Genomic DNA, 24,811 nt, shown 5'->3' on the forward strand with positions numbered 1-24,811 from the left:
ATACATGACTTGTGACTTATACAGTAATAGCTTGTATATGTATAACAATTTACATTTAAAGGGATTCTATAAAACAGGTAAAAGTGTGTCTCTGCAGCCTTATTTTTCAAAAGATAGGATTTCAAGAGAAATTGGCAATCTTATATGTACAAAAAGGACATATAAAGTAACAAGGGAACCATAGCGTGCCATCTGTAAAACCCCCATAACCTAAATAGGCAGATGAAATCCTATCTTTAGTGCTAAAGAATGGAACTGTTGCAAATTACAAAGGATTACAAAGGATTACTTCATACATAATTGTAACCGCGGCTGGTTCCCATATTTACCACTATAATGCATAGAACTTAGCAGGGCTAACCATACAGATATCTTAGCAATAATTTTATATAGTTAGTAAAATATCCTCTATTTAACATATATAAATAATTGAGAATACAATATAAAATAAGGATTGTCTTGGAAACAATAAAGTTTTGTCTTTTAGATATTTATTATATAAAAATATAAATATAGACATAAAATCCATTGCAATAATTTATAGCAGAGTTTATAAGATTAAACTAAATGCTTGCAAATATAATTAATAGGTTAACATACCCTCCTGAACATGTCATCATGTAAGCCTCTCTGTCATTTTAAGATGGAGCAGCGTCTGTCTCCAAGTCTCTCCTCTGTTCCTTAACATGTAAAAGTACACCTATTTATACCTTAGCTGTCTTCATTTTAGGGTAACCGTAGTTCATATATGAAAAAGTAACACTTCTTTTACTTCATTCATTTTAGGACCTCCCTTGGCAAAAATACAAGGCCATAACTAAAGGGTGTACACGTAATGGAAACTTTCCTGGCTTAGGTCAAGATGGCATCTTAAAGTCTGAACATCTTTATCTACTTAGGGTTACCACAGTATATTATGTACTGAAAGAGTCGTAGCGTAGCCTTGAAGCTTGTTTATGCATTATTGTTATTGTAATTCGTCTGGGACAAAATGGCGTAAACATATTATGCACTGAAGGTAGGTAAGAGGTTATTGCTTAAAGAAACAGTTATGAAAAACAATATGTTCCATTTCTAACACCTTGTCAGTTTGCAATATCTCTTTTATAATTCTTTATTTTGGTGCATGTGTTTAACTGTACATATTCGCCAGCAGTGCCCCAGCAGCAATTGCTTGTGTTTCATTTAGCATAGAATATAATATAACAATGGTGAGGCATGCTTAACAGTGCACATTTTATATTGTAAGGTGTCATAGGCAGCAGCATATTGTTAGGTATAGGGATTGATAGTTGTCTGTTCAAGTGTGGGTACATATGGGTTGTCTGTTGGTCTTAGTACATTTCTGGAGGTCAGCTGCTAAGTCTGAATCTTATGGTACTCATTAAATTGTATAGTGGCCAATCATACTACAAACTCAACTTTAGAAAAATCCAAGCCTTGGGCTTAACATCCCACAAGCAACCCTGAGCAGGCTAAGGAATGCTTTCCCTGGTGGATTGGGGTTTCCAAATCTGGTGGCCTTCTATAGGGCAGCCTACATGAGCTTTGTGACTTAACTCCATCTCTCAGCTGAAGCTCCTCACTGGGTTGCAGTTGAGTCCTTCAGGGTTCCCCTGGGTGAGCCCCATGCCTTGCTATGGGTACTCGAGGAATCTCATCTCACTCTCTCCTCACTCCTTGACGTTTACTGCTTCACATATGGGATCTCATAAAAGACAGACTAGCCAACTCTTCCTTTATATCCTTGACAATGTCAAATGTGTCTATACCACTTTCTATACCTACCTTTAATTATAGACCATGGGTACAACATGGGCTTGAACAGCTATACCAGATGTATCATTAGGAGTTATTACAGCCTTTCCACATATGATCTACCCTCTTGGGTTCTTTTTTCTTACTTACAATTGAAATCATAGGCAACAAACTACCTCTATCCACTTTGAACAAATCTGCATCCACTTGAAACCTTCCAAAGATCTACTTGCTATAACTTAAAGGAACACTATAGTCACCTGAACAACTACAGCTTAATTTCATTGTTCTGATGAGTATAGTCAGTTCCTTCTGAGAAAAGGCAGTGTTTACATTGCTCCCTAGGGTCACCTCCAGTGGCAGTCACTCACTGATTCAATGCATCTCTATGAGGAAATTCTGATTGCTGGTTGGTGCAGCATTTTGCAGCGCATACGGAAGAGCCTCTTAATGCTTTCCTATAGAAAGTATTGGATTCTGGTGATCTCAGCCAAGGAGGCTGATTGGAGGCAGGGCCAGCTAAATAGTGTTTTTAACTCTATATGGTCAAGAATACATGTCTGTGTTCCTGACCCTATAGTGTTCCTTTAAAAAGAAAGTTTATGTCCAAAAATACATGTAGTAAAATTTAAAGAAATATTTCCCAAGCCTGGAGAACTTGCCATTCATTTGCTGTAGAATGTATCTCTGCAGCTAATGCAGATCTATATCCTTAATGCTCAGAACCTACTTCCTTGTTAAAACTGGGCATTGTCCAAACAACTTATAAGTTAGAGAAGTATGTAGAACAAATCTCCAGTCCAATGCTTACAGAAATCTAGAGAATTAAATAAATAAATAATTCATACTTTGGGGCTGTATTTGTTTTAATTTCATTTTTAGGTATTAAATGTTTCCTATTTCCACATTAAATTGTATGCCTATATTAAAATGGTGACTTGCAATGTAAAGCTAATGTACAATGCTGGACTAATGTTCCACTAAAAGACCAGAGATGATGTTATAGCTGATTGGGCTAAGAATATTAATGTCATATCTAGCAGTGTAGTCGAGGTCTTTTTTTAATCCAGAAATATTCACAAATACATTAAACTTCTGTTTTATATCTAGAAATACATCATGCAAGTATGTGGATAGACAAAGGGGAAGGGATACACTGGGTGCTTAATAGACCAAATGTAAACCTGCTGAAAAAAAACAAAAAAACAGATAACTAAAAAACATAACCTTATTGCACTATGACAGCTGAAATAAGCTATAGTGGTTATTGTAATTCCTGCTTCTTTTGCATACACATTTCAAAATATTCTTTGTTTCCCAATGCTTCCTAAACACATGGTTACCTCTTCATTTGACCATAGTAAAACAGATTGGGCTTGATCTGGTTTTATCAGAGTCTGTACAGATGTTTCAACGGCAACTCGATGCATACTTGCAAAAACAAAATATTCAAGAATATAATTTTTCAGTTGTAGGGTAATAGCATCCAAGGATACATTTGACTGCCATTCTTGGGTCAAGAAGGATTTTTTTCCTCATTTGATGCAAAATTGGGAGTTTACCTTCTTTTGGATCAACAGCAAAACACAGATGTGAGGAAGGCTGAACTTGATGGACACATGTTTCTTTTCAGCCTATGTAACTGTGTTATTATGTACATGCTAGTAAAAATAAAAATCAGGCTTTTATGCAAGAAGTGTAGTATTGAAAACACTTCCCTGTTGTATTCTTTCAGATAATTCCAAGCACATTCAGTGGTTACAAGGAGCAGATGGTGACGTCTGGGTATGGATTATGGGAGAAGCCCAAGGGGACAAGCCATATGAACTAATATGTGAAGAGCTCATGGCTGAAAGAGCAAGGCAACAAGCTCAAAAAGAGGCTGAAGAACAATGGTGAGAGTGCTTCTGACAATTGAAATGTTAGTAAGATGAGCCTGGCATTTTTTCTTGTATAAGTAACAAATCTCTTTCTCTCTCGCTTTTAATAAAATAAAAAGATTGTTAGACAATTATATGTAATTAATTATGTAACTATATAATTTGCATACAATTTAGCTATGGCTGATTGTGTTTTTATAGGACCCATGCATGTAGCATTTTTTTTAGAATATGCCAAATATAATATATCTCAAGTAAGCAGTTCTCCATTCTCTATAAACTACACTAAGTGAGGTAACAAGCAACCTGCATGGGAGCATATTTAACCCTTGTTTTACAACGCTTACTACAGGACCCTACTTGATTTTCCCACTTTTGTATAACATTGTCTATCAATCGTAAAGTTATAAAAATAATAGTATTGTGTTGTTTTGGTACAGCACATTTAGTAGAGTATATTCTACTTAAGGTTGTTTATGTCACAAAGCATACAATTTCTAAATAAATGTTTGGCTGATGTTATCTAAGGTATTTGGGCAGTAGTTGAGTGACAGGCAACAGAGGGTTGTAGTCAATGGACTATATTTGAAGCATGGTCTAATTACCATTATGGTACATCAGAGAACTGTATTTGGACCCATTCTCTTCAATATTTTTTATAAGAGAGCTTGCAGAAGGTATTGACGGTAAGGTATGTATTTTTGCTGATGATACAGATTTGCAACAGGGTTGATGTTCCAGGAGGAATAAGCCAAATGGCAAATTATTTAGGTAAACTAGAAAAATGGTCAGAGCTGCGGTAACTGACATTTAATGGGGATAAGTGCAAGATAATGCATCTTGGGCGTAAAAACCCAAGGGCAGAATTAGGGCCGGTGCAAGGATTTTAGCCACCCTAGGCAAAAAAATGATTTGCCGCCCCCATGTAGTGACATTACAATGTCCTACCCATATGATCCATGATATCACATATGCCCAATCCCTGAGGGACTGCTTCTACAGCAGTCTGACAAGGGGCATAACTTTGCCCTGGGCCCCCCCACAAATCTATCTCCTACCCCACACACCCCCCCCCCGCACATGTAGACAAACAGATACACATGCAGACACATACATCCAGACATGCATACAGACACATGTAGAGACACACACACACACACACACACACACACACACACTCATAAACTCACAGGCACACACTCAGACACACATACACTTACAGACACACAGACACACACATACACACACACTGAGGCACACATACACTTACAGTCACACACACACATTTAGACACACACATACACACACATACACTCAGACACACACACTCACAGACAAACAGATACACACACACTCAGACACACACATACACTTACATACACACACATTTAGACACACACTTACACAAACACACACTTACAGACAGACACACACATACACTCAGACACACACTCACAGACAAACACATACACACACACTCAGACACACACATACACTTACAGACACACACACACATACACTCAGACACATACACTCAGACACACTTACAGACACGCTTACAGACACACATACATTTACAGACACACACACATACACTCAGACACACCCACACTCACAGACAAACACATACACACACTCAGATACACACATACACATTCAGACACACACATACACTTGCACACTTACAGACACACACACATACACTTACAGACAGACACACACATACACTCAGACACATACACTCACAGACAAACACAGACACACACATACGCCACGTGTCCTTGGAGGGGGCTGCTTGCCTGCCTCTTGCCTTTAGACTATGGCCCCTGTTCTTTTTCCCTGCAGAAAGGCTGGTTTGTGCCTTTCTGTGGACTGTTAAAGCCATGCTACCCCAGATAGCTATGCCATGGAGCCCAGCCGTATACTGAAAGACTGTATGAAAGACTTTGGCTCCATGGCGATTGAACTGTATGTATGTGACCTGAGCACCATCCAGTAATAATGTGCGCTCAGATCTAAGCTATATGGGGATAGGTAGAATGTCTGTATTTTATGTAACAAATGTAACCTGGTGTATTTTATTGTATTTTACGGTATTTTTACTGCCATGTGCTTAATGGAGTTTTGCCTCTGTCCTTGGAGATAATTGGATTACTTCTCAATTATCTCCAGGATAGAAGACTCTGTGGAACTGTTTTTGGGCAGAAAAGCCATGCTTCATTTGGTCACAAAGGACGTCGATCTAACTTTTGAACCAATGGACCAATTTGGATGATTTTGACATATGTTTGTATTTGGAGTATGCTGATTCGGAAAATGTAAGTTTATGTGAATGTGATGCATACTTTCAAAGTTATGAATAATGTGGAAAAACTGTATTCCTCTGCCAGTGATAATTATATCACCCATTGTGTTCAGTAATCATATCACAGGCAGAGGGGAGGATTTTGTGTGGGAGTGTCTGTGTGTATTGTACGGATTGATTGGTTGTTCTGTAAAACCCTGTGGGCAGTACTATGTTTGTGGATTGGGAATAAAAGAGACTGTATGTGCCAGTACAGCCAGTTCTGCTTGACCCTCAAAACGAAGTGTTTTCTCGTTATTGGGGGAATTGGATTGTATGCTGATTGCCAGGAGTGTAAGCTGATTGCATGCTTTTCCTGTTCAGCTGTTTACAGTATTCGTGTAGTTTGCAGTTCAGGAAATTGGTGCTTACAGTAGCTGCCTGTGCATCTGGAACAGGGGAATAATTCCTAAACGGTTTTTAACCTCTGGTGAGCAAAACAGTCCATTACACACACACACACTCACATTCAGACACACACATACACACTTACAGACACACATACACTTACAGACACACACACTCACAGACAAACACAAACACACACACACACACACACAGACACATACATACACATTCAGACACACACACACTTGCACACTTACAGACACACACACATACACTTATAGACACATACACATTCAGACACACACATACAGACACACATACACCTACACACTTACAGACACACACACACACTGAGGCACACATACACTTACAGACACATACACTTACACACACAATCATTCAGACACACACATACAAATTATTAATAATTAATGTCCACCCAGCCTCCCTACCTGGAGAGCTGGTGTGGTCCTTTCCCTGGAGTCCAGTGGGGCTTCAGTGCCTGCTTCACCTATAGATGGCACCAGCCCTGGGCAGAATATAGAATATTTGACACAGTCCTAACCTCAACATCCGAGGAGATTTAGGAGTAATTATTTCAGATGACTTAAAGGTATGGAGACAATGTAATAGAGCAGCAGGAAATGCTAGCAGAATTCTTGGTTGAGAGGTATTAGCAGTAGAAAGAGGGAAGTGCTCATGCCATTGTACAGAGCACTAGTGAGCTCCCACTTGGAGACCATATCTCCAGAAGGATACTGATACTTTGGAGAGAGTTCAGAGAAGGGCTACTAAACTGGTTCATGGATTGCAGGATAAAGCTTACCATGGCTAACCCCTTCCTGACCTCGGACATATCAGGTTTGTCCGGCAAAAAACGGTCCTTAAGGAACGCGGACACACCTGATACGTCTGTGGCTAATTAGAGCGCTGGAAGCGATCATGATTGCTTCCAGCCACTCTAACGGTATTGCAGTGATGCCTCGATGTTGAGGCATCATGCAATACCCACCCTCACTATTAAAAATAATATTTGAGAAATATAACTTTACTGAGAGGGTAGTGGATGCATGGAATAACTTTTCAGCTGAAGTGGTAGATTTTAACACAATGAAGGAGTTTAAGCATGCGTGGGTTAGGCATAAGGCTATTCTAGATATAGGATAAGGTCAGGGACTAAAGAAAGTATTTAGAAAATTGGGCAGAATAGATGGGCCAAATGGTTCTTATCTGCCGTCACATTCTTGCTTTCCTTTAATTTTTCCTTTTCCAGTTTCATATTATATTATTTTATGGTATTATATAAGTGAGTTTGGAAGAATTACTTGTTAGCTCATTGTATTAGTAATTCAAGATTGCATTGTTGGCTGCAAAGATAAGTAAATATTAGGTTTTCTTTATCTACAGGACATAGTTATAACGGAATTTGTCTCAATTTTACACTTTGTTATTGCTAACTCTGATAGTTCATTGGCATTTGACAAAGGAAGAAGAAGGAAGCTGAAATCGAAAAGAAGTTCCGGGATGCTATGGCCAAAGAAAAAGCAAGGATTGTAGCAGAAAAATGGAAGGTAGAAATTGAAGATCGGAAAGCAGCCAAACAGCTGGAAAAAAAGTTTCAAGAAGAATTAAAGGTAAAGAGAACATTTTTAGTGTTTTGAAAATATTATATATTATGGTCATCAAAAAGTCTATTGAGACTTTTTAGTTTAAAATGCAAAACCTTTATATAGCTTTCTACAAACAACCAGGAAAGTTTATTCATAATTTAAATTTATAAAGGGTACAGAGGGTTTAAATAGCCTTATTAAATAATGATGTTAAAGAGACACTCCACACAACTAAAGCACCTTAGCTGGCTGAAGCTATATGTGTGCAGAGTGTGCTTTCTTTTTTAGATTTTACGAAAAGCACTAATTTCAATAAACATTGACACTTTTACAAATGTACTTTGTTACACCCCTCTGTCTGTCAATCAGACAACCTGTCATGTTACTTCCTGGTTTGTTTAGATTAGCAGACCTAAACTCAAGAGGCAGACAATTATTTAGAGCACATGCCTTGCAAATAGTTAATTGAGTTGCATTGGGGAGCCTGTGATTGGACAGCTACAGAATGTCTGGGCTGGGTTAGAAGGAGAGGGCTTGCAAAGGATGTAGACCAGAACCTGTTTTTAGATATACCAAAATGGGAAAAGGCATAATTAAATGCATGCACTCTACATCATGGTTTATCTACTAAAGAGTGATTTTTATTTGTTTTGCATTTGGACAGTGGAGTGTCCCTTTAACCTGGATTACACACATGTGTCATCAGTTTAGTGAAAGCAAGGTTGAGGGCAACATTTTGGTATGAGTAAAAAACTTAATTTGGCAAAGTCTGCAGTTAAAACGATTGAGGAGCCGAGAATAATAACAGAGTTTTCTTGGAACTGCACACCCACACATTTCCTTGCCGTAGAATAATGTATAATACTGCCAAAGGCTAAAATGAACTCTGGTCTTCAGGAATCACATTGGGAGAGTTAAGGATCTGCTTTCTAGAGGTAGTTGTTCTCTGCTTCCAGAGAGTAGGCAAAATGAGTAGGTAAAGATGGGGATGACACCCAGGACCGGTGCTAGGATTTTTAGTTACACAGGCGAAGATGCATTTTGGTGCCCCCCACCCTCGTTTAAAATAAGGTTCATACAAACACAGAAATAATCATACAGAGACATACAGACACAAACAGAGACATACATGCATACAGAGACATGTAGGCATATAATGATATACATACAGAGGCATACCGTTATACAGACACATACATACATACATACATAGACATACAGAAACATACATACAGAGACATCGAGGCATACAGACACATACACGCATACAGAGACATACCGTCATACAGACACATACATATATATATACAGGCATACAGACACATACGTACAAAGACATACAGGCATACAGACGCATACATTTGTACATACAGAGACATACAGGCATACAGACACATACATTTGTACATACAGAGACATACAGGCATACAGAAACATACAGACACATACATTTTGTACAGAGAACTACAGGCATACAGAGACATGCATACATACAAAGACATACAGGCATACAGAGACCTACATACATACATACATACATACATACACAATTACATACGTACATCAGTTCAATCTTGTCCCCTGGATGCATGCTGTCTGGCTCCTTGGAGTCCTGTCCTGCAGCCCAGCCCCATCACAGGGCACCAGCCGCGCTGTGTGGTACACAGGGAGCAGGGATATGATGTCATTCATATCCTCGCCCCCTCCACACAGCCTGCGGCAGACACCAGGGTAGGTGCAGTGGCGTACACATGACCCATGTCCCCAGTGCGCAAATTGTGCGCAAATTGCTCCGTGCCCCCCTCTCGCGCTTACTCTGCGCGGGCCGGGGCCGCAACACATGGCGGCGGGCACCTGGTCGCAGGGGTTGCAGGGCTGTGACCCCTGCGACCGCGGTATGTACGCCAGTGCATGCAGATGCACACACACTTAAAGGACCACTGCAGACACCCAGATCACATCAGCTCAATGAAGTGGTCTGGGTGTCAGGTCCCTCTAGTTTTAACCCTGCAGCTGAAAACATAGCAGTTTCAGAGAAACTGCTATGTTTCACCGAGGGTTAATCCAGCCTCTTGTGAATGTCTCACTGACAGCCGCTAGAGGAGCTTCCGCTATTCTAAAACACTGAACGTCCATAGGAAAGCATTGAGTAATGCTTCCCTATGGGCGGTTTGAATGCGTGCGCGGCAAGAGCATTCGGAGCTGAGAGGCGGAGGGATCCCCAGCGCCAAGGGAGTCCGGCGCTAGAGAAAGGTAAGTGCTGAAGACACACACACACTCTCACGAACAGATGCATACACTCCAGCTAACAGACACACTCAGCGACAGACATACATACACACTCACTGACAAACATCAAACAGACTCACTAATACACACACAAGCCCACTCAGTAAGAGACACACAGTAACACACTCACTAGCAGACACACTCACTGACACTCACTAGCAGACACACACACTGACACTCACTAGCACTCACTAGCAGACACTCACTGACCCTCACTAGCAGACACACTCACTGACCCTCACTAGCAGACACACTCACTGACACTCACTAGCAGACACACACACTGACACTCACTAGCAGACACACACACTGACACTCACTAGCAGACACACACACTGACACTCACTAGCAGAAATGAAGTGTTACAAGGGCTACAGGAAGCAAAGCAAAGCAATGGTTTTGAGGTCAGGCCAAACAATGAATGAAAAGAGGTCACAAATTAAACAGGGTCTTAAAATGTAAAATACAGACTTGCCAGGTGCTTCTTTTGTGTCATCAAATGTAATACTCCCACATAGCCAGTGAAAAAACAAATATCTCAGAATATGGTATAATCCCCCAGCCTTCTTACCTTTTTGGAGTGCTGAAGGGATTCCCTGGGATCCAGTGGTGCTGCTGGGCTCCTGGGCGGGTAGGCAGGCTGGCGGGCGGGCGGGTAGGCAGGCTGGCTGGCGGGCACGCGCGCGAGGGAGCACTGTCCCATGTGTGCTTCCTCTTCAGCTCCCTCGCGCACCGCGTAGGGATGCCGGCGCCGGAAGATGACGTCATCTTCCGGCTCCGGTATCAGTATGCAGCGCGCGAGGGAGCTGAAGAGGAAGCACACATGGGACAGTGCTCCCTCGCGCGCCTGCAGAACCGGGCGCTTGGCCACGCTACAATAGGTCGTCGGTTGGAGGGGAGCGCAGTGCGCTTCCCTCCTTCCGGTCAGCCTGATTTTGTGCCCCCAGGGCCGGTGCGCCCTAAGGCGGCCGCCTGGGCCGCCTTATGGTAGCGCCGGCCCTGATGACACCCTCTGCTAGATAGAGGGCAATACCTGGTGCCAGAGGAGAAGAGATGGATGGCATCATGGAAAAGGTCTGGATTGCAAGCTTTTATACATGACAGCTGTGGCAGAAATGCCTCTGCCGCGTGTTCTTGGAGGGGCCTGCTTGCCAGCCTCCTGCCAAAAGACTATGGGCCCTTTTAAAACTTATGTGAATTATGTACTTTTGTACTAATTCCCTGGAACTGTTTTATGCATAGGACCATGTGCATGATCGGTCAAAATTATGACTTCCATGGAAATCCTGAACCCCTGAACCGATCTGGGTGATTTTTGGATATGTTGGTCCCCTAGATCGGGGCTATCAGGGCATATTACTTTGGGGTTTCCATGTGTTTTGGGGGTACGTTCGGGTTATTGTAAAATATATGTTTTCTGTGCCTGGAGATAATTGAGTTTAGTACAGTTCCTGGCTCAATTATCTCTCAGTCCCTTCGCACCCTGGACCAAACACCTGGATCCAGCTCTCAGTGGGAAGACCTCTCCTCCAAGAGAGTATCACTGTATAGCCAGCAAAAGAGGAAGTGATATAGCAGTATAGCTGTTCCCCCCACACATGAGCCAAGGGTTACTGCTTGGAGTCATCTGGTTTATTGGAGGCCACATACGGCCTTTTATGCAAAAGCCCCTGCAAGGGGCTTCCAATTCCAATGCAAGAATACAGGGAAATCCCTTTCATGATCCTTTGTGCCTGAGAGATAATTTTCTGAGAAGCACATTTATAATTAAATTGTACAAAAAACATACAATTTACAAACATCCCAAAAGTACCCCCAAAATCCATGGAAACACCCCAATCTAGGTGACCAACATATGCTAAAATCACCCAGATCGGTTCAGTGGTTCGGTTTTTCCATGGAAGTCAATTATTTGACTGATCGCACATATGGTCCCATGCCCAAAACAGTTCAATGAAATCAGTGCTAATGGTCGGTCTCTTTTGGGAGGATAAAAGTGCTGAAAATACCAAACTGAATCTATAGTTAACATGTGTAGCTTGTTCTCCTTGATTCCACCGAACAGTGCCTGTCTAAGTTGTATAGAACTGAACACAGGCGATGATGGAAGTCCAACAGTGTTCGGGAGTTTCAGTGTCTGCTTTCAGTTCCATGAACTCAACGACCAAACACCACTGCCTGCATTCATGTGAACAAGATGGCTGCCACTTCGTGGTCGTTCATACAAATTGCGGCACCCAGACAAACAATTAGAACACTGCAGTGGCATTCATTACAAGGTGTCAATTGGGCTTTACAAACACATGGGTGGTCTCTTGTTCCCGAACAATATAATCCCAAATCACATGAACGGAGCATTTAAAGTGTTTTTTTCAGTGTATCTTGCAGAGCCTATAGTCCTGAGGCAGGAGGCTGGCCACATAATATTCAGCACATAATATTTATAAAATAAATAATTATTTAAAAAAATAAAATAATTCCCCCCTTGCATGGAGGGGGGCGAGTGAGTTCCTCTAGTCGGTCCCTAGACTCCAGCACATATGGGAAGATGGGGGTCCTTTCCTGTTTCTCCAGTGCTCCCAGGCAAGGTCTAGGGGCCCTCTAACTCTCCACCTGAATAACAATTCAAACTGAGAGAATCCTTGGATTCCTGGGGCTCCTCCCGATATGCGAACAGGAGATGCGGCAGGAATCTTTCTCAATCCTTGCGAGTTGCTGCAAAGGTATGGAGCATCTGCTTCAATGTGCCATTGAAGCGCTCGCACAGGCAATTAGTCTGGGGGTGATAGGGGGAGCTTAGGATCAGTTTAATGATGCATAACCTCCACAGTTGGTTAGTCATCTCGGCCATAAACTGGGTGCCCTGATCCGAGATGATCTCCCGGGGAAAACTCATCCAGGAGAACACTCGCATCAGGGTTTCGGCCACAGTCTCAGACTGAATGTTGCTCAGGGCAACTGCCTCAGGGTATCGAGTCACGTAGTCCACAATGGTCAGAATATACTTCTTCCCAAAGGTGCAAGGCTTAGCCAAGGGACCTATGATGTCGACAGCTACTCTGCCAAAGCGGTCTTCAATGATGGGTAGGGGTTGGAGCTTGGCCTTACGCTGGTCGCCCTGCTTCCCCGCTCTCTGGCAGACATCACAGGTTTGGCAATACTGCCTCAGGTTCTTTGAGATGCCCGGCCAGAAAAAGCTTTGGGTAAGTCGATGCTTAGTACGACTCATTCCCAAGTGCCCTGCCAGGGGAATATCGTGACCTATCTTCAGCAGCTCATGACGATATTTCTTGGGTGCCACCAGCTGTTTGGTGGTAGTAGGAGCTGCCCTTGACTTTCTTCACTCCACTATGCTGTATAGCAAACCCTGGTCCCAGGTAAACCGTTCCCCGTCTAACCCCCACCTGCCTAGTGGCTGCCGTATCCCTATACACCTAGAGTCTGATACTACTTCCCTCCCAAACTCGGCAGGCGTATCCCAAGGCAAGGGGACTGGGGCAAGGGGATGACTACGTGGAACTGGGGGCATGGGGACGGGTACGTGTGCCTACCTGAGCCTCAGAGTGTGAGCTGTTTTGCGTAGTGCGGGCTTGCTGCCGGGTCATCACCAATTAGGTTTCTTCACAGGGCCTGGAGGGGCACATAGGTGGAGGTAAGGTGGCCCAGGTTATTGCCGAATAGCACTTCCACTGGTAGTTCCTCCATGAGCCCAACTTTCACTCTCTTGTCTCCAGCGCCCCAGTCGAGGTGAACGTGGGCAGTGGTTAGGCGGTAGACGTCTCCCCCTGCTCCCCAGACTGCGACCATTCCCCCAGTCTTCGCCGCCTCTGTGAAGAGCTGGGGTTGAACTAGAGTCAGGGTGGCTCTGATGTCTCGCAGACTCTGTACAGTGCACCCGTTCAGCTGGACTGGCTGCTTGGGTGGATGCAAGGGCCAGGCTTCTTCGATGTGGGTCGGGGTGTCCGTAGGGGCAGCCTAGTAAAAGAGGGCTGCTGCTTACAGGGCAGGAGGTGCCACTGGGTGAACCCACTGGGGTTGGTCTTTGGAGTGGGGGAAATCCCTCTTGATGTGACCAGGCTAGTAGCACTAAAAGCAGTGTTGGTCTGCCCGCTAAGCTGGTATCCGAGCCAGGAAACCGTGGGGCTGATGCAGCGGGGGTAGGCTGTGGACTGGGTCGCACGGGGGGTCAGTAGCTGTGAGGAGTAGCAAGGAATTGGTATCTGCATACTCGTCGTCCCGCTGGGCTGCTTCCGTTAAGATCTTGGGCTGTCGATCTTTCACCCATTCCTGCACCTCGGTGGGAAGCCCATTGTAGAAGTGCTCCAGCATTAACAGCTGGAGGATCTCTTCGGGAGACTTTGCCTTTTGTGAGCTCATCCAGTTCTGGGTGTCTTGGGTTATGCGACAGGCCCACTCCACATGGGAGTCCTTCTCCCCTTTCTTCGTCTCCCTGAACTTCCTGTGGTGTGCCTCTGGGGTTACATAGAAACATAGAAACATAGAATGTGACGGCAGATAAGAACCATTCGGCCTATCTAGTCTGCCCAGTTTTCTAAATACTTTCATTAGTCCCTGGCCTTATCTTATAGTTAGGATAGCCTTATGCCTATCCCACGCATGCTTAAACTCCTTTACTGTGTTAACCTCTACCACTTCAGCTGGAAGGCTATTCCATGCATCCAGTACCCTCTCAGTAAAGTAATACTTCCTGATATTATTTTTTAACCCTTGTCCCTCTAATTTAAGACTATGTCCTCTTGTTGTGGTAGTTTTTCTTCTTTTAAATATAGTCTCCTCCTTTACTGTGTTAATTCCCTTTATGTATTTAAATGTTTCTATCATATCCCCCCTGTCTCCTCCAAGCTATACATGTTAATATCCTTTAACCTTTCCTGGTAAGTTGTATCCTGCAATACATGAACCAGTTTAGTAGCCCTTCTTTGAACTCTCTCTAAGGTATCAATATCCTTCTGAAGATATGGTCTCCAATACTGTGTACAGTACTCCAAGTGAGGTCTCACCAGTGTTCTGTACAATGGCATGAGCACTTCCCTCTTTCTACTGCTAATACCTCTCCCTATACAACCAAGCATTCTGCTAGCATTTCCTGCTGCTCTATTACATTGTCTGCCTACCTTTAAGTCATCAGAAATAATCACCCCTAAATCTCTTTCCTCAGATGTTTAGGTTAGGACTCTATCAAATATTCTGTACTCTGCCCTTGGGTTTTTATGTCCAAGATGCATTATCTTGCACTTATCCACATTAAATGTCAGTTGCCACAACTCTGACCATCTTTCTATCCGCAAAAAGACACACCTTACCATCAAGACCTTCTGCAATATCACTAATAAAAATATTAAAGAGAATGGGTCCAAGTACAGATCCCTGAGGTACACCACTGGTGACAAGCCCAAGCTTCGAATATATTCCATTGACTACAACCCTCTGTTGCCTGTCACTCAGCCTGTCACTCAGCCTGTCACTCAGCCACTGCCTTACCCATTCAACAATATTGGAATCCAAACTCAAAGATTGCAGTTTATTGATAAGCCTTCCATGTGCAACAGTGTCAAAAGCCTTACTGAAATCTAGGTAAGCAATGTCTACTGCACCACCCTGATCTATAACTTTAGTTACCCAATCAAAAAAATCAATAAGATTAGTTTGGCATGATCTCCCTGAAGTAAACCCATGTTGTCTCTGATCTTGAAATCCATGTGTTTTTAGATGTTCAACAATCCTATCCTTTAACATGGTTTCCATCACTTTCCCCACTACTGAAGTAAGGCTTACTGGCCTATAGTTGCCCGACTCCTCCCTATTACCTTTCTTGTGAATGGGCACAACATTCGCCAACTTCCAATCTTCTGGGACTACTCCTGTTATCAATGATTGGTTAAATAAATCTGTTAATGGTTTTGCTAGTACACCACTAAGCTCTTTTAATAGCTTTGGGTGTATTCCATCAGGTCCCATTGACTTATTTGTCTTTACGTTTGAGAGTTGAAATAGAACCTCTTCCTCTGTAAACTCACGTGTAATAAATTACTCATTTATCCTTTTTCTTAACTGAGATCCCTTTCCTTCATTTTCATCTGTAAATCCCAAACAAAAATATTCATTGAGGCAGTCAGCTAGACCTTTATCCTCATCTACATACCTTCCTTCTTTTGTTTTTAATCTAACTAATCCTTGTTTTACTTTTCTTTTATCATTGATGTATCTAAAAAAAAGTTTTGTCCCCATTTTTTTACTGACTGTGCTATTCTCTCTTCTGTGTGTGATTTGGAAGCTCTTATAACTTGCTTAGCCTCTTTCTGCCTAATCTTATAGGTCATTCTGTCTTCCTCACTCTGGTTTTTTTTATAATTACTAAATGCTAACTTTTAGTTTTTTACTATTTTGGCCACATCAGCGGAGTACCACAGTGGTTTCTTGAATTTTTTGCTTTTATTGACAAGCCTAATGCAATTTTCTGTTGCCTTCCGTAGTGCAACTTTTAAATAATCCCATTTCTCTTGGACTCCATTTAAATTGCTCTAGTCTGATAATGACTCCTTTACACATATTCTAATTTTAGAAAAGTCTGTTTTTCTAAAGTCTAAAACTTTTATTTTTGTGTGGTGTGACTCAGTCACTGTTCTTATATTAAACCACACTGACTGATGATCACTGGATCCTAAACTTTCGCCTACAGTAATATCTGATACCAAATCTCCCTCTGTTAACACTAAATCTAGAATGGCCTCTTTACGAGTTGGCTCCTCAACGACTTGTTTTAGAGACAATCCCAGTAGGGAGTTTAGAATATGTGTGCTCCTGGCACAAGTAGCTATTTTTATTTTCCAATTCACATCAGGAAGATTAAAGTCACCCATGATGATAACTTCCCCCTTCATTGTCATTTTAGCTATTTCTTCAACTAGTAGATTATCTAACTCTTCAATTTGTCCTGGGGCCCTATAAATCACACCTACACGAGTTACTGTGTGATTACCAAATTCTAACGTAACCCAAACGGACTCTATGTTCGCCTCACTAACCTTTATTAGGCTACATTTTATGCTATCCTTCACATACCCCTCCCCCTTTCTTGCCTTCCATGTCTTTTCTATATAAAGAGTACCCTGGTATTGCTATGTCCCAGTCATTTTTCTCATTATATCATGTCTCAGTAACAGCGACTAAATCTACAATATCAGTTGCCATTATTGCCACAAGTTCATGGATCTTATTCCCTAAACTGCGAGCATTTGTAGACATGACTCTAAGCTTATCATTTTTTAACACACTTGCTACAGGCACCTTCTGTCCTTGTTTTGGGGGACAATTGGATTGGTTTTATCACCCTTTTGCCCCCCCCTCCTAGTTTAAATACATCCTAGCAAAACCTCTGAACTGCTCACTGAGAACATTTGTTCCCTTTTGAGAAAGATGCAAACCATCTTTTTTGTACTGGTTTTTTTCATTCCAAACAGAGCAACCATGAGAAATAAAGCCAAATCCTTGCTCCCGACACCATTCACCAAGCCACAAGTTAAACTCCCTAATACGCATCTGCCTGTCATTCTGAGTGTTATGCACAGGCAGAACTTCAGAGAATGACAGCGTGGAAGCAACCTGCCGTATATCATTGGCAAAAACACTAAAAACTTCCTTAACCTCTGAAACCTCATTGCAAGCCAAGTCATTTGTCCCTAAATGGACAAGTACATCCAATTCCCCTTCCTGCTTTGCTTGCTTAACAATATTACAGATACCTGTCTCCTGTCTCTGTGAGCAGTAGCTCCGGGAAGACACCTCACAAGACCACCATTGTCCATCTCAATACCTCTTACGATGGAATCCCCCAACAACAATTGCTTTCTATTAGGCGTCACCATGGTATTCAAGCCTCTCTGCACAACACCACTAGCCTCAGTGCCTCTCTGCACAACACCACTAGCCTCAGTGCCTCTCTGCACAACAACACTAGCATCAGTGCCTCTCTGCACAACAACACTAGCCTCAGTGCCTCTCTGCACAACACCACTAGCCTCAGTGCCTCTCTGCACAACACCACTAGCCTCAGTGCCTGTCTCCATGACACCATTACACTCTGAAAGCGCAGAAAATGAATTATGTAGAGCAACAGTCTGTGCAATATGCCTTTTATCCACAACTCTAAGTCTACCAGATCCTACAGTGATCCATCTGCCATTCCTAGTATGTCTCTGCGGCAGTGGCTTTGCAGCAGTTCCAGCCTGAGTTTGTTTACCAGATAATTTACAAATCTCAGTCTTCAAAAATACAATCTCCTGCCACAAGATAGAGAACTGTCTACAGATTAGACACCAACCAAACCTCTAAAAAGTGGAACGTGAAACAAATGTATAGCAACTATTACACAGTAGTGATGTCCCGAACTGTTCGCTGGCGAATAGCTCCTGGCGAACATAGCTTGTTTGCGTTCGCCATGGATGGCGAACACATGCACTATTCGGTCCGCCCCCTGTTCATCATCATTGAGTAAACTTTGACCCTGGCCTGTACCTCACAGTCAGCAGACACATTCCAGCCAATCAGCAGCAGCCCCTCCCTCCCAGATCCTCCCACCTCCTGGACAGCATCCATTTTACATTCATTGTGAAGCTGCATTCTTAGTGAGAGTAGGGACAGTGTAGCTGCTGCTGATTTGATAGGGAAATTGATAGCTAGGCTAGTGTATTCAGTGCCCACTGCAGTCCTGAAGGACTCATCTAATCTCTGCTGTAAGGACAGCACCCCAAAAAGCCCTTTTTAGGGATAGAACATCAGTCTGCTTTTTTTTTCTGTGTAATGTAATTGCAGTTGCCTGCCTGCCAGCCTGTGTGTCAGGCTCACAGCATATACTGTACCCACTTGCCCAGTGCCACCACTCACTCACTGGTGTCACAATAGCTTGCATTTAAACAAAAAAATAACTTTTTTGACTGTAATATAATAGCAGTCAGTTTCCTTAAGTAGTGTGCATTTCAGGGTCTGCCCAGTGCCACCACCCACTCACTGGTGTCACAATAGCTTGCATTTAACACAAAAAAAAATTTTGGACTGTAATATAATAGCAGTCAGTTTCCTTCACGAGTGTGCGTTTCAGGGCCTGCCAGGGCACAGTGTCACACAAGTGCAACTCATATCTGGTGTAACAGTAGTTTACCTTTTTTTTTTTAAAAAAATAATTTTTGACTGTAATAGATTGAATAGCAGTTAGTTGTCTGCCAGCGTGTGTGTCAGGCTCACAGCGTATACTGTGCCCACTTGCCCAGTGCCACCACTCATATCTGGTGTCACAATAGCTTGCATTTAACAAAAAAACCTTTTTGGACTGTAATATAATAGCAGTCAGTTTCCTTAACGAGTGTGCGTTTCAGGGCCTGCCCAGTGCCACCACTCACTCACTGGTGTCCCAATAGCTTGCATTTAAAAAAAACTAAACTTTTTGGACTGTAATATAATAGCAGTCAGTTTCCTTCACGAGTGTGCGTTTCAGGGCCTGCCAGGGCATAGTGTCACACCAGTGCAACTCATATCTGGTGTAACAGTAGTGTACTTTTTTTAAAAAAAAAATACAATTTGGCTGTAATAGATTGAATACCAGTTAGTTGTCTGCCAGCGTGTGTGTCAGGCTCACAACGTATACTGTGCCCACTTGCCCAGTGCCACCACTCATATCTGGTGTCACAATAGCTTGCATTTAACAAAAAAAAACTTTTTGGAATGTAATATAATAGCAGTCAGTTTCCTTAATGAACATGTGTAAAGTCCCAAAATGGCGGCCACCTATTCAGAGCACAAAGAATTTGTGTGGAATCATACGAACAGCTGCAACAATGCTGGGAGGTAAAGTATCACTTAACTGTTCCCCTGGGTGGCCCGATGTTCGGTAGCTTGGGCTGCATTCTCCAGTAATGACATTTCTCATAAAATATGTATTCGGATAAATCCAACTGTGTTCACTTATATTATAAGTCCAGGCATAAAGCATAGCTCTGTTACAGTATCTACTTGGCTAAATTTAGATTGAGTACCCTTGGTGCAATTCATAAGTGATCTAGTAAGTGCAACATATTTTTTATCTGTACAGCAATTTATTGGAATTTTCCACTGACCGAATAGGGCTCTCTGCACGTTTTATTTGAATGAATTTCCACAATACCTTCCACTCATGTTTTGACTGAGTCCATAACCCTCTATCTTTTTATATTTTTTATATTTATAGATTGTAGCTGTACTATATTTCCCACATACATTATTATGGACGGGACGTCTATTCATTAATTCATATCATATAGGCACCTGAAGTGCCCTTTTGATACGGACGAATATTGCCCACTACATAAACCTAAACGGAGTTTCACCACTCCCACTTCGGTCCCCTATTGGATATGAGCAGATGGGAGGTACTTCAACTACTACGCAATATTGTGAATGGGAAACAGAGTATCACCACTCCCACCTCTTTCCCCGATTGGATGACACTAAATGGGAGGAGTTACAACCATGACGCAGCATTATGAACGGGACCTACACGCCGATTGGCGGTCCCCTCTGGATGGGAGGTATCCCTCCCCTTTATAACCGGTATTCAGTCCAGTTTCAATTCAGCTCTTGACAAAGGCGTGTTGAAACGCAGAAACGCGCGTCAAGCGTTTTTTTGCCGATGCATACTATATATTTTTTTACTTTGATTTTGGATTTGGTTCCTTTTTTTCTTTTGGGTTTCTACTCTCTATTGTTTATGTTGCTCGTGGAGTAGGTGATATATGCCTTCACATAGCATTATGATTTAAGGTCTATATGGGGAGACACGGATATGTTTGAGGCTGCCTTGAAGTAGCAGTTAGCTTTACTCTCACAGCGTGTGAGCTAGACAGTTAGTCCAGGGCAACTTTAGGGTACCGAAATAGTGTTTTTTTGAGGGGCTTTTCAATGGCTTTTTCTTTTTCCTCAAGCAGCAGCACCCCCATTTTTTTGAGAGATCTCCTTCTATCTGTATACACTTTATGCCCTAGTAGGCAATATATAATACTTTGAGAAATCTCTGGATATCTCCAATTTTGGTGTACCTATAGGACCTGTGGATGTGCTCTGTATCACTCCACTATAAGACTCCCTGTACTCTATGTATACCCTTTCAATACAGTTGCCTATATTAGAGACAACAGTCTTTTTGCTCCCTGTGCTACCATAACCACTGCCAGGCACCCTATATCCCTGTCTACTTATCTATATACTGCTTTTTGACCTCATACCAATGTTTTGGCTTTACTTCTCTATACTATACATATAAGCAGTCCCCATTTTGCCTACATATAGATGATCATAAGTTATCCAGGTATTTTCTACCCTGGACATACTTCCTACACTAGAGCATCTAATTTTACTCTACTCACCCACTATTTAGAGATGTCTTTTTATTGGTAGTTTGCTTACCAATTTTTATTATACTTCCTTTTTTATTTCTAATAAAGGTCTAACCCACCCCTTTAGGTGACATTTACACTAAGAGGTATATTTTTTGAGAGATAATCTGGACTACACCCACTATATATGTGAGTGTTTCTCCATTTTGTTTCCTTTTTCTCTGTTATGTCAGAGGAGTTATTTACACATCAGTTGGAAGAAATGATGATGATGATGTTGTACCCACTGCTGCTTCCTTTGCTGAGTTGTCAGATACAAGTGAAGCGGTTGATGATGACGATGCGTCTGTGTATGTCACGTGGGTGCCCACTAGAAGAGAAGAAGAACAGGGGGAAAGTTCAGATTGGGAGACAGAGAGGAGGAGGAGGAGACGAGTTGGAAGCAGGGGGAGGTCGTCACAAGGAGCTAGTGGCACAGTAAGACAGCATGCATCGGCACCCGGGGTTAGCCAGACAGCACGCCAATCAAAGCATGCTTTTGCCACCACCAGAATGCCGTCATTGCAGAGCTCAGCAGTGTGGCTTTTTTTTGTGTGTCTGCCTCTGACAACAGCGATGCCATTTGCAACCTGTGCCAAAAGAAACTGAGTCGTGGGAAGTCCAACACCCACCTAGGTACAACTGCTTTGCGAAGGCACATGATCGCACATCACAAACGCCTATGGGATCAACACACGAGTACAAGCAGCACACAAACTCAAAGCCGCCATCCTCCTCCTGGTTCAGCATCTTCAGCCACGTTAACCACTGCTGTCCTCCTTGCCCCCTCTCAACCGCCCCTCCGTCTCTCGCCTTGAGCAGTTCCTGCTCATCTGCCCACAGTCAGGTGTCTGTCAAGGACATGTTTGAGTGTAAGAAGCCAATGTCACAAAGTCACCCCCTTGCCCGGCGTCTGACAGCTGGCTTGACTGAACTCTTAGCCCGCCAGATTTTACCATACAAGCTGGTGGAGTCTGAGGCGTTCAAAAAATTAGTAGCTTTTCGGACACCGCAGTGGAAGGTACCCAGACGAAATTTCTTTGCACAAAAGGCAATCCCCAACCTGTACTCGATTGTGCAAAAGGAAGTAATGGCATGTCTGGCACACAGTGTTGGGGCAAGGGTCCATCTGACCACTGATACCAGGTCTGCAAAGCATGGTCAGGGCAGGTATATCACCTACACTGCGCATTGGGTAAACCTGTTGAAGGCTGCCAAGCATGGAATGCGTGGCTCTGCAGAGGAGTTGGTGACACCGCCACAACTTGCAGGCAGGCCTGCTGCCACCTCCTCTACTCCTCCTACTCCATCCTCTTCCATAACCTCCTTGGCTGAGTCCTCTTCTGCTGCTGCATCTTGCTCTACATCAACGGCACCCCCCAGCTCCCCAGGTACTGTTCCACATCCCGGATACGGCAGTGTCATGCCGTCTTGGGGTTGACTTGCCTGAAAGCAGAGAGTCACACCGGACCAGCACTCCTGTCTGCCCTGAACTCACAGGTGGATCAGTGGCTGACTCCGCACCAACTGGAGATCGCCAAAGTGGTTTGTGACAACGGAAGAAATTTGTTGCCGGCATTGCATTTGGACAAGTTGACACATGTGCCGTGCATGGCACATGTGTGTAATCTGATCGTACAACGCTTTGTGCATAAGTACACAGCCTTACAGGACGTCCTTAAGCAGACCAGGAAGGTGTGTGGCCATTTCAGGCGTTCCTACATGGCCATGGCGCACTTTTCCGATATCCAGTGGCGAAACAACATGCCAGTGAGGCGCTTGATTTGCGACAGCCCGACACATTGGAATTCAACACTCCTAATGTTCGACCGCCTGCTCCAACAAGAAAAAGCCGTTAATGAGTATTTGTATGACCGGGGTGCTAGGACAGCCTCTGTGGAGCTGGGATTTTTTTTGCCACGTTACTGGACGCTCATGCGCAATGCCTGTAGTCTCATGCGTCCTTTTGAGGAGGTGACAAACCTAGTCAGTCACACCGAAGGCACCATCAGCGACATCATACCATTTGTTTTCTTCCTGGAGCGTGCCCTGCGACGAGTGCTGGATCAGGCCGTAGATGAGCGTTAAGATGAAGAGTTGTGGTCACCATCACCACCAGAAACAGCCTTATCAGCATCGCTTGCTGGACCTGCGGCAACGCTGGAAGAGGATTGTGAGGAAGAGGAGTCAGAGGAGGAATGTGGCTTTGAGGAGGAGGAGGAAGACCAACCACAACAGGCATCCCAGGGTGCTCGTTGTCACCTATCTGGTACCCGTGGTGTTGTACGTGGCTGGGGGAAGAACATACCTTCAGAGAGATCACTGAGGTCGAGGAACAGGACATAAGTAGCTCGGCATCCAACCTTGTGGAAATGGGGTCTTTCATGCTGTCGTGCCTGTTTAAGGACCCTCGTATAAAAAGGCTGAAGGAGAACGACCTGTACTGGGTGTCCACGCTACTAGTCCCCGGTATAAGCAGAAAGTGCCTGAAATGTTACCAAATTACGGCAAGTCGGAAAGGATGCAGCAGTTCCAAAATCAATTAAATAGTATGCTTTACACAGCATATAAGGGTGATGTCCAGCACAACGGGAATCTAACAGGGGAAGAGGTGAAAGTAATCCTCCTCCTCCCACGACCAAGCCGGCAAGGACAGGACGCTTTACAGACGTGTTGTTGATGGAGGACATGCAGAGCTTTTTAAGTCCTACGCATCACCACAGCCCTTCGGGGTCCACCCTCAGAGAACGACTCGACCGACAGGTAGCAGACTACCACGCCTTAACTGCAGATATCGACACTCTGAGGAGCGATGAACCCCTTGACTACTGGGTGTGCAGGCTTGACCTGTGGCCTGAGCTATCCCAATTTGCTATAGAACTTCTGGCCTTCCCTGCTTCAAGTGCAGCAGGAGGTATTGTCACTGAGAAGAGAAGTCGCCTAGGTCAAAAAAGTCTAGATTACCTCACCTTCATTAAGATGAATGATGGATGGATCCCGAAGGGACTGACAGTGGGCGATACATTCGACTAAAAAAGGCCTGATGAGGGGGACTACTTAACACACCACTCCTATCTGGTGGCACATTAGATTGCACGCGCAGTGCCCCAAATTTGAAGTAGGAGGACCGACCAAGCATGTTTTTCCATCTTCCGCTTC

The 24,811-nt window shown here is 43.4% G+C and overlaps 1 protein-coding gene across 1 annotated transcript in view; it reads left to right on the forward strand.

Moving 5' to 3' along the window:
* The window catches only part of SH2D4B (SH2 domain containing 4B), a 289,520-nt gene that overhangs the window by 57,881 nt on the left and 206,828 nt on the right, over positions 1-24,811 (forward strand). Inside the window, exons 2-3 of the mRNA XM_063435138.1 lie at positions 3,494-3,653; positions 7,817-7,964. Of these exons, the coding sequence (XP_063291208.1) occupies positions 3,494-3,653; positions 7,817-7,964 (308 nt within the window). The remainder of the gene's footprint in view (positions 1-3,493; positions 3,654-7,816; positions 7,965-24,811) is intronic.

This window comes from Pelobates fuscus, chromosome 10, assembly GCF_036172605.1.
Source record: "Pelobates fuscus isolate aPelFus1 chromosome 10, aPelFus1.pri, whole genome shotgun sequence".
In the NCBI taxonomy this organism is placed as follows: domain Eukaryota; kingdom Metazoa; phylum Chordata; class Amphibia; order Anura; family Pelobatidae; genus Pelobates; species Pelobates fuscus.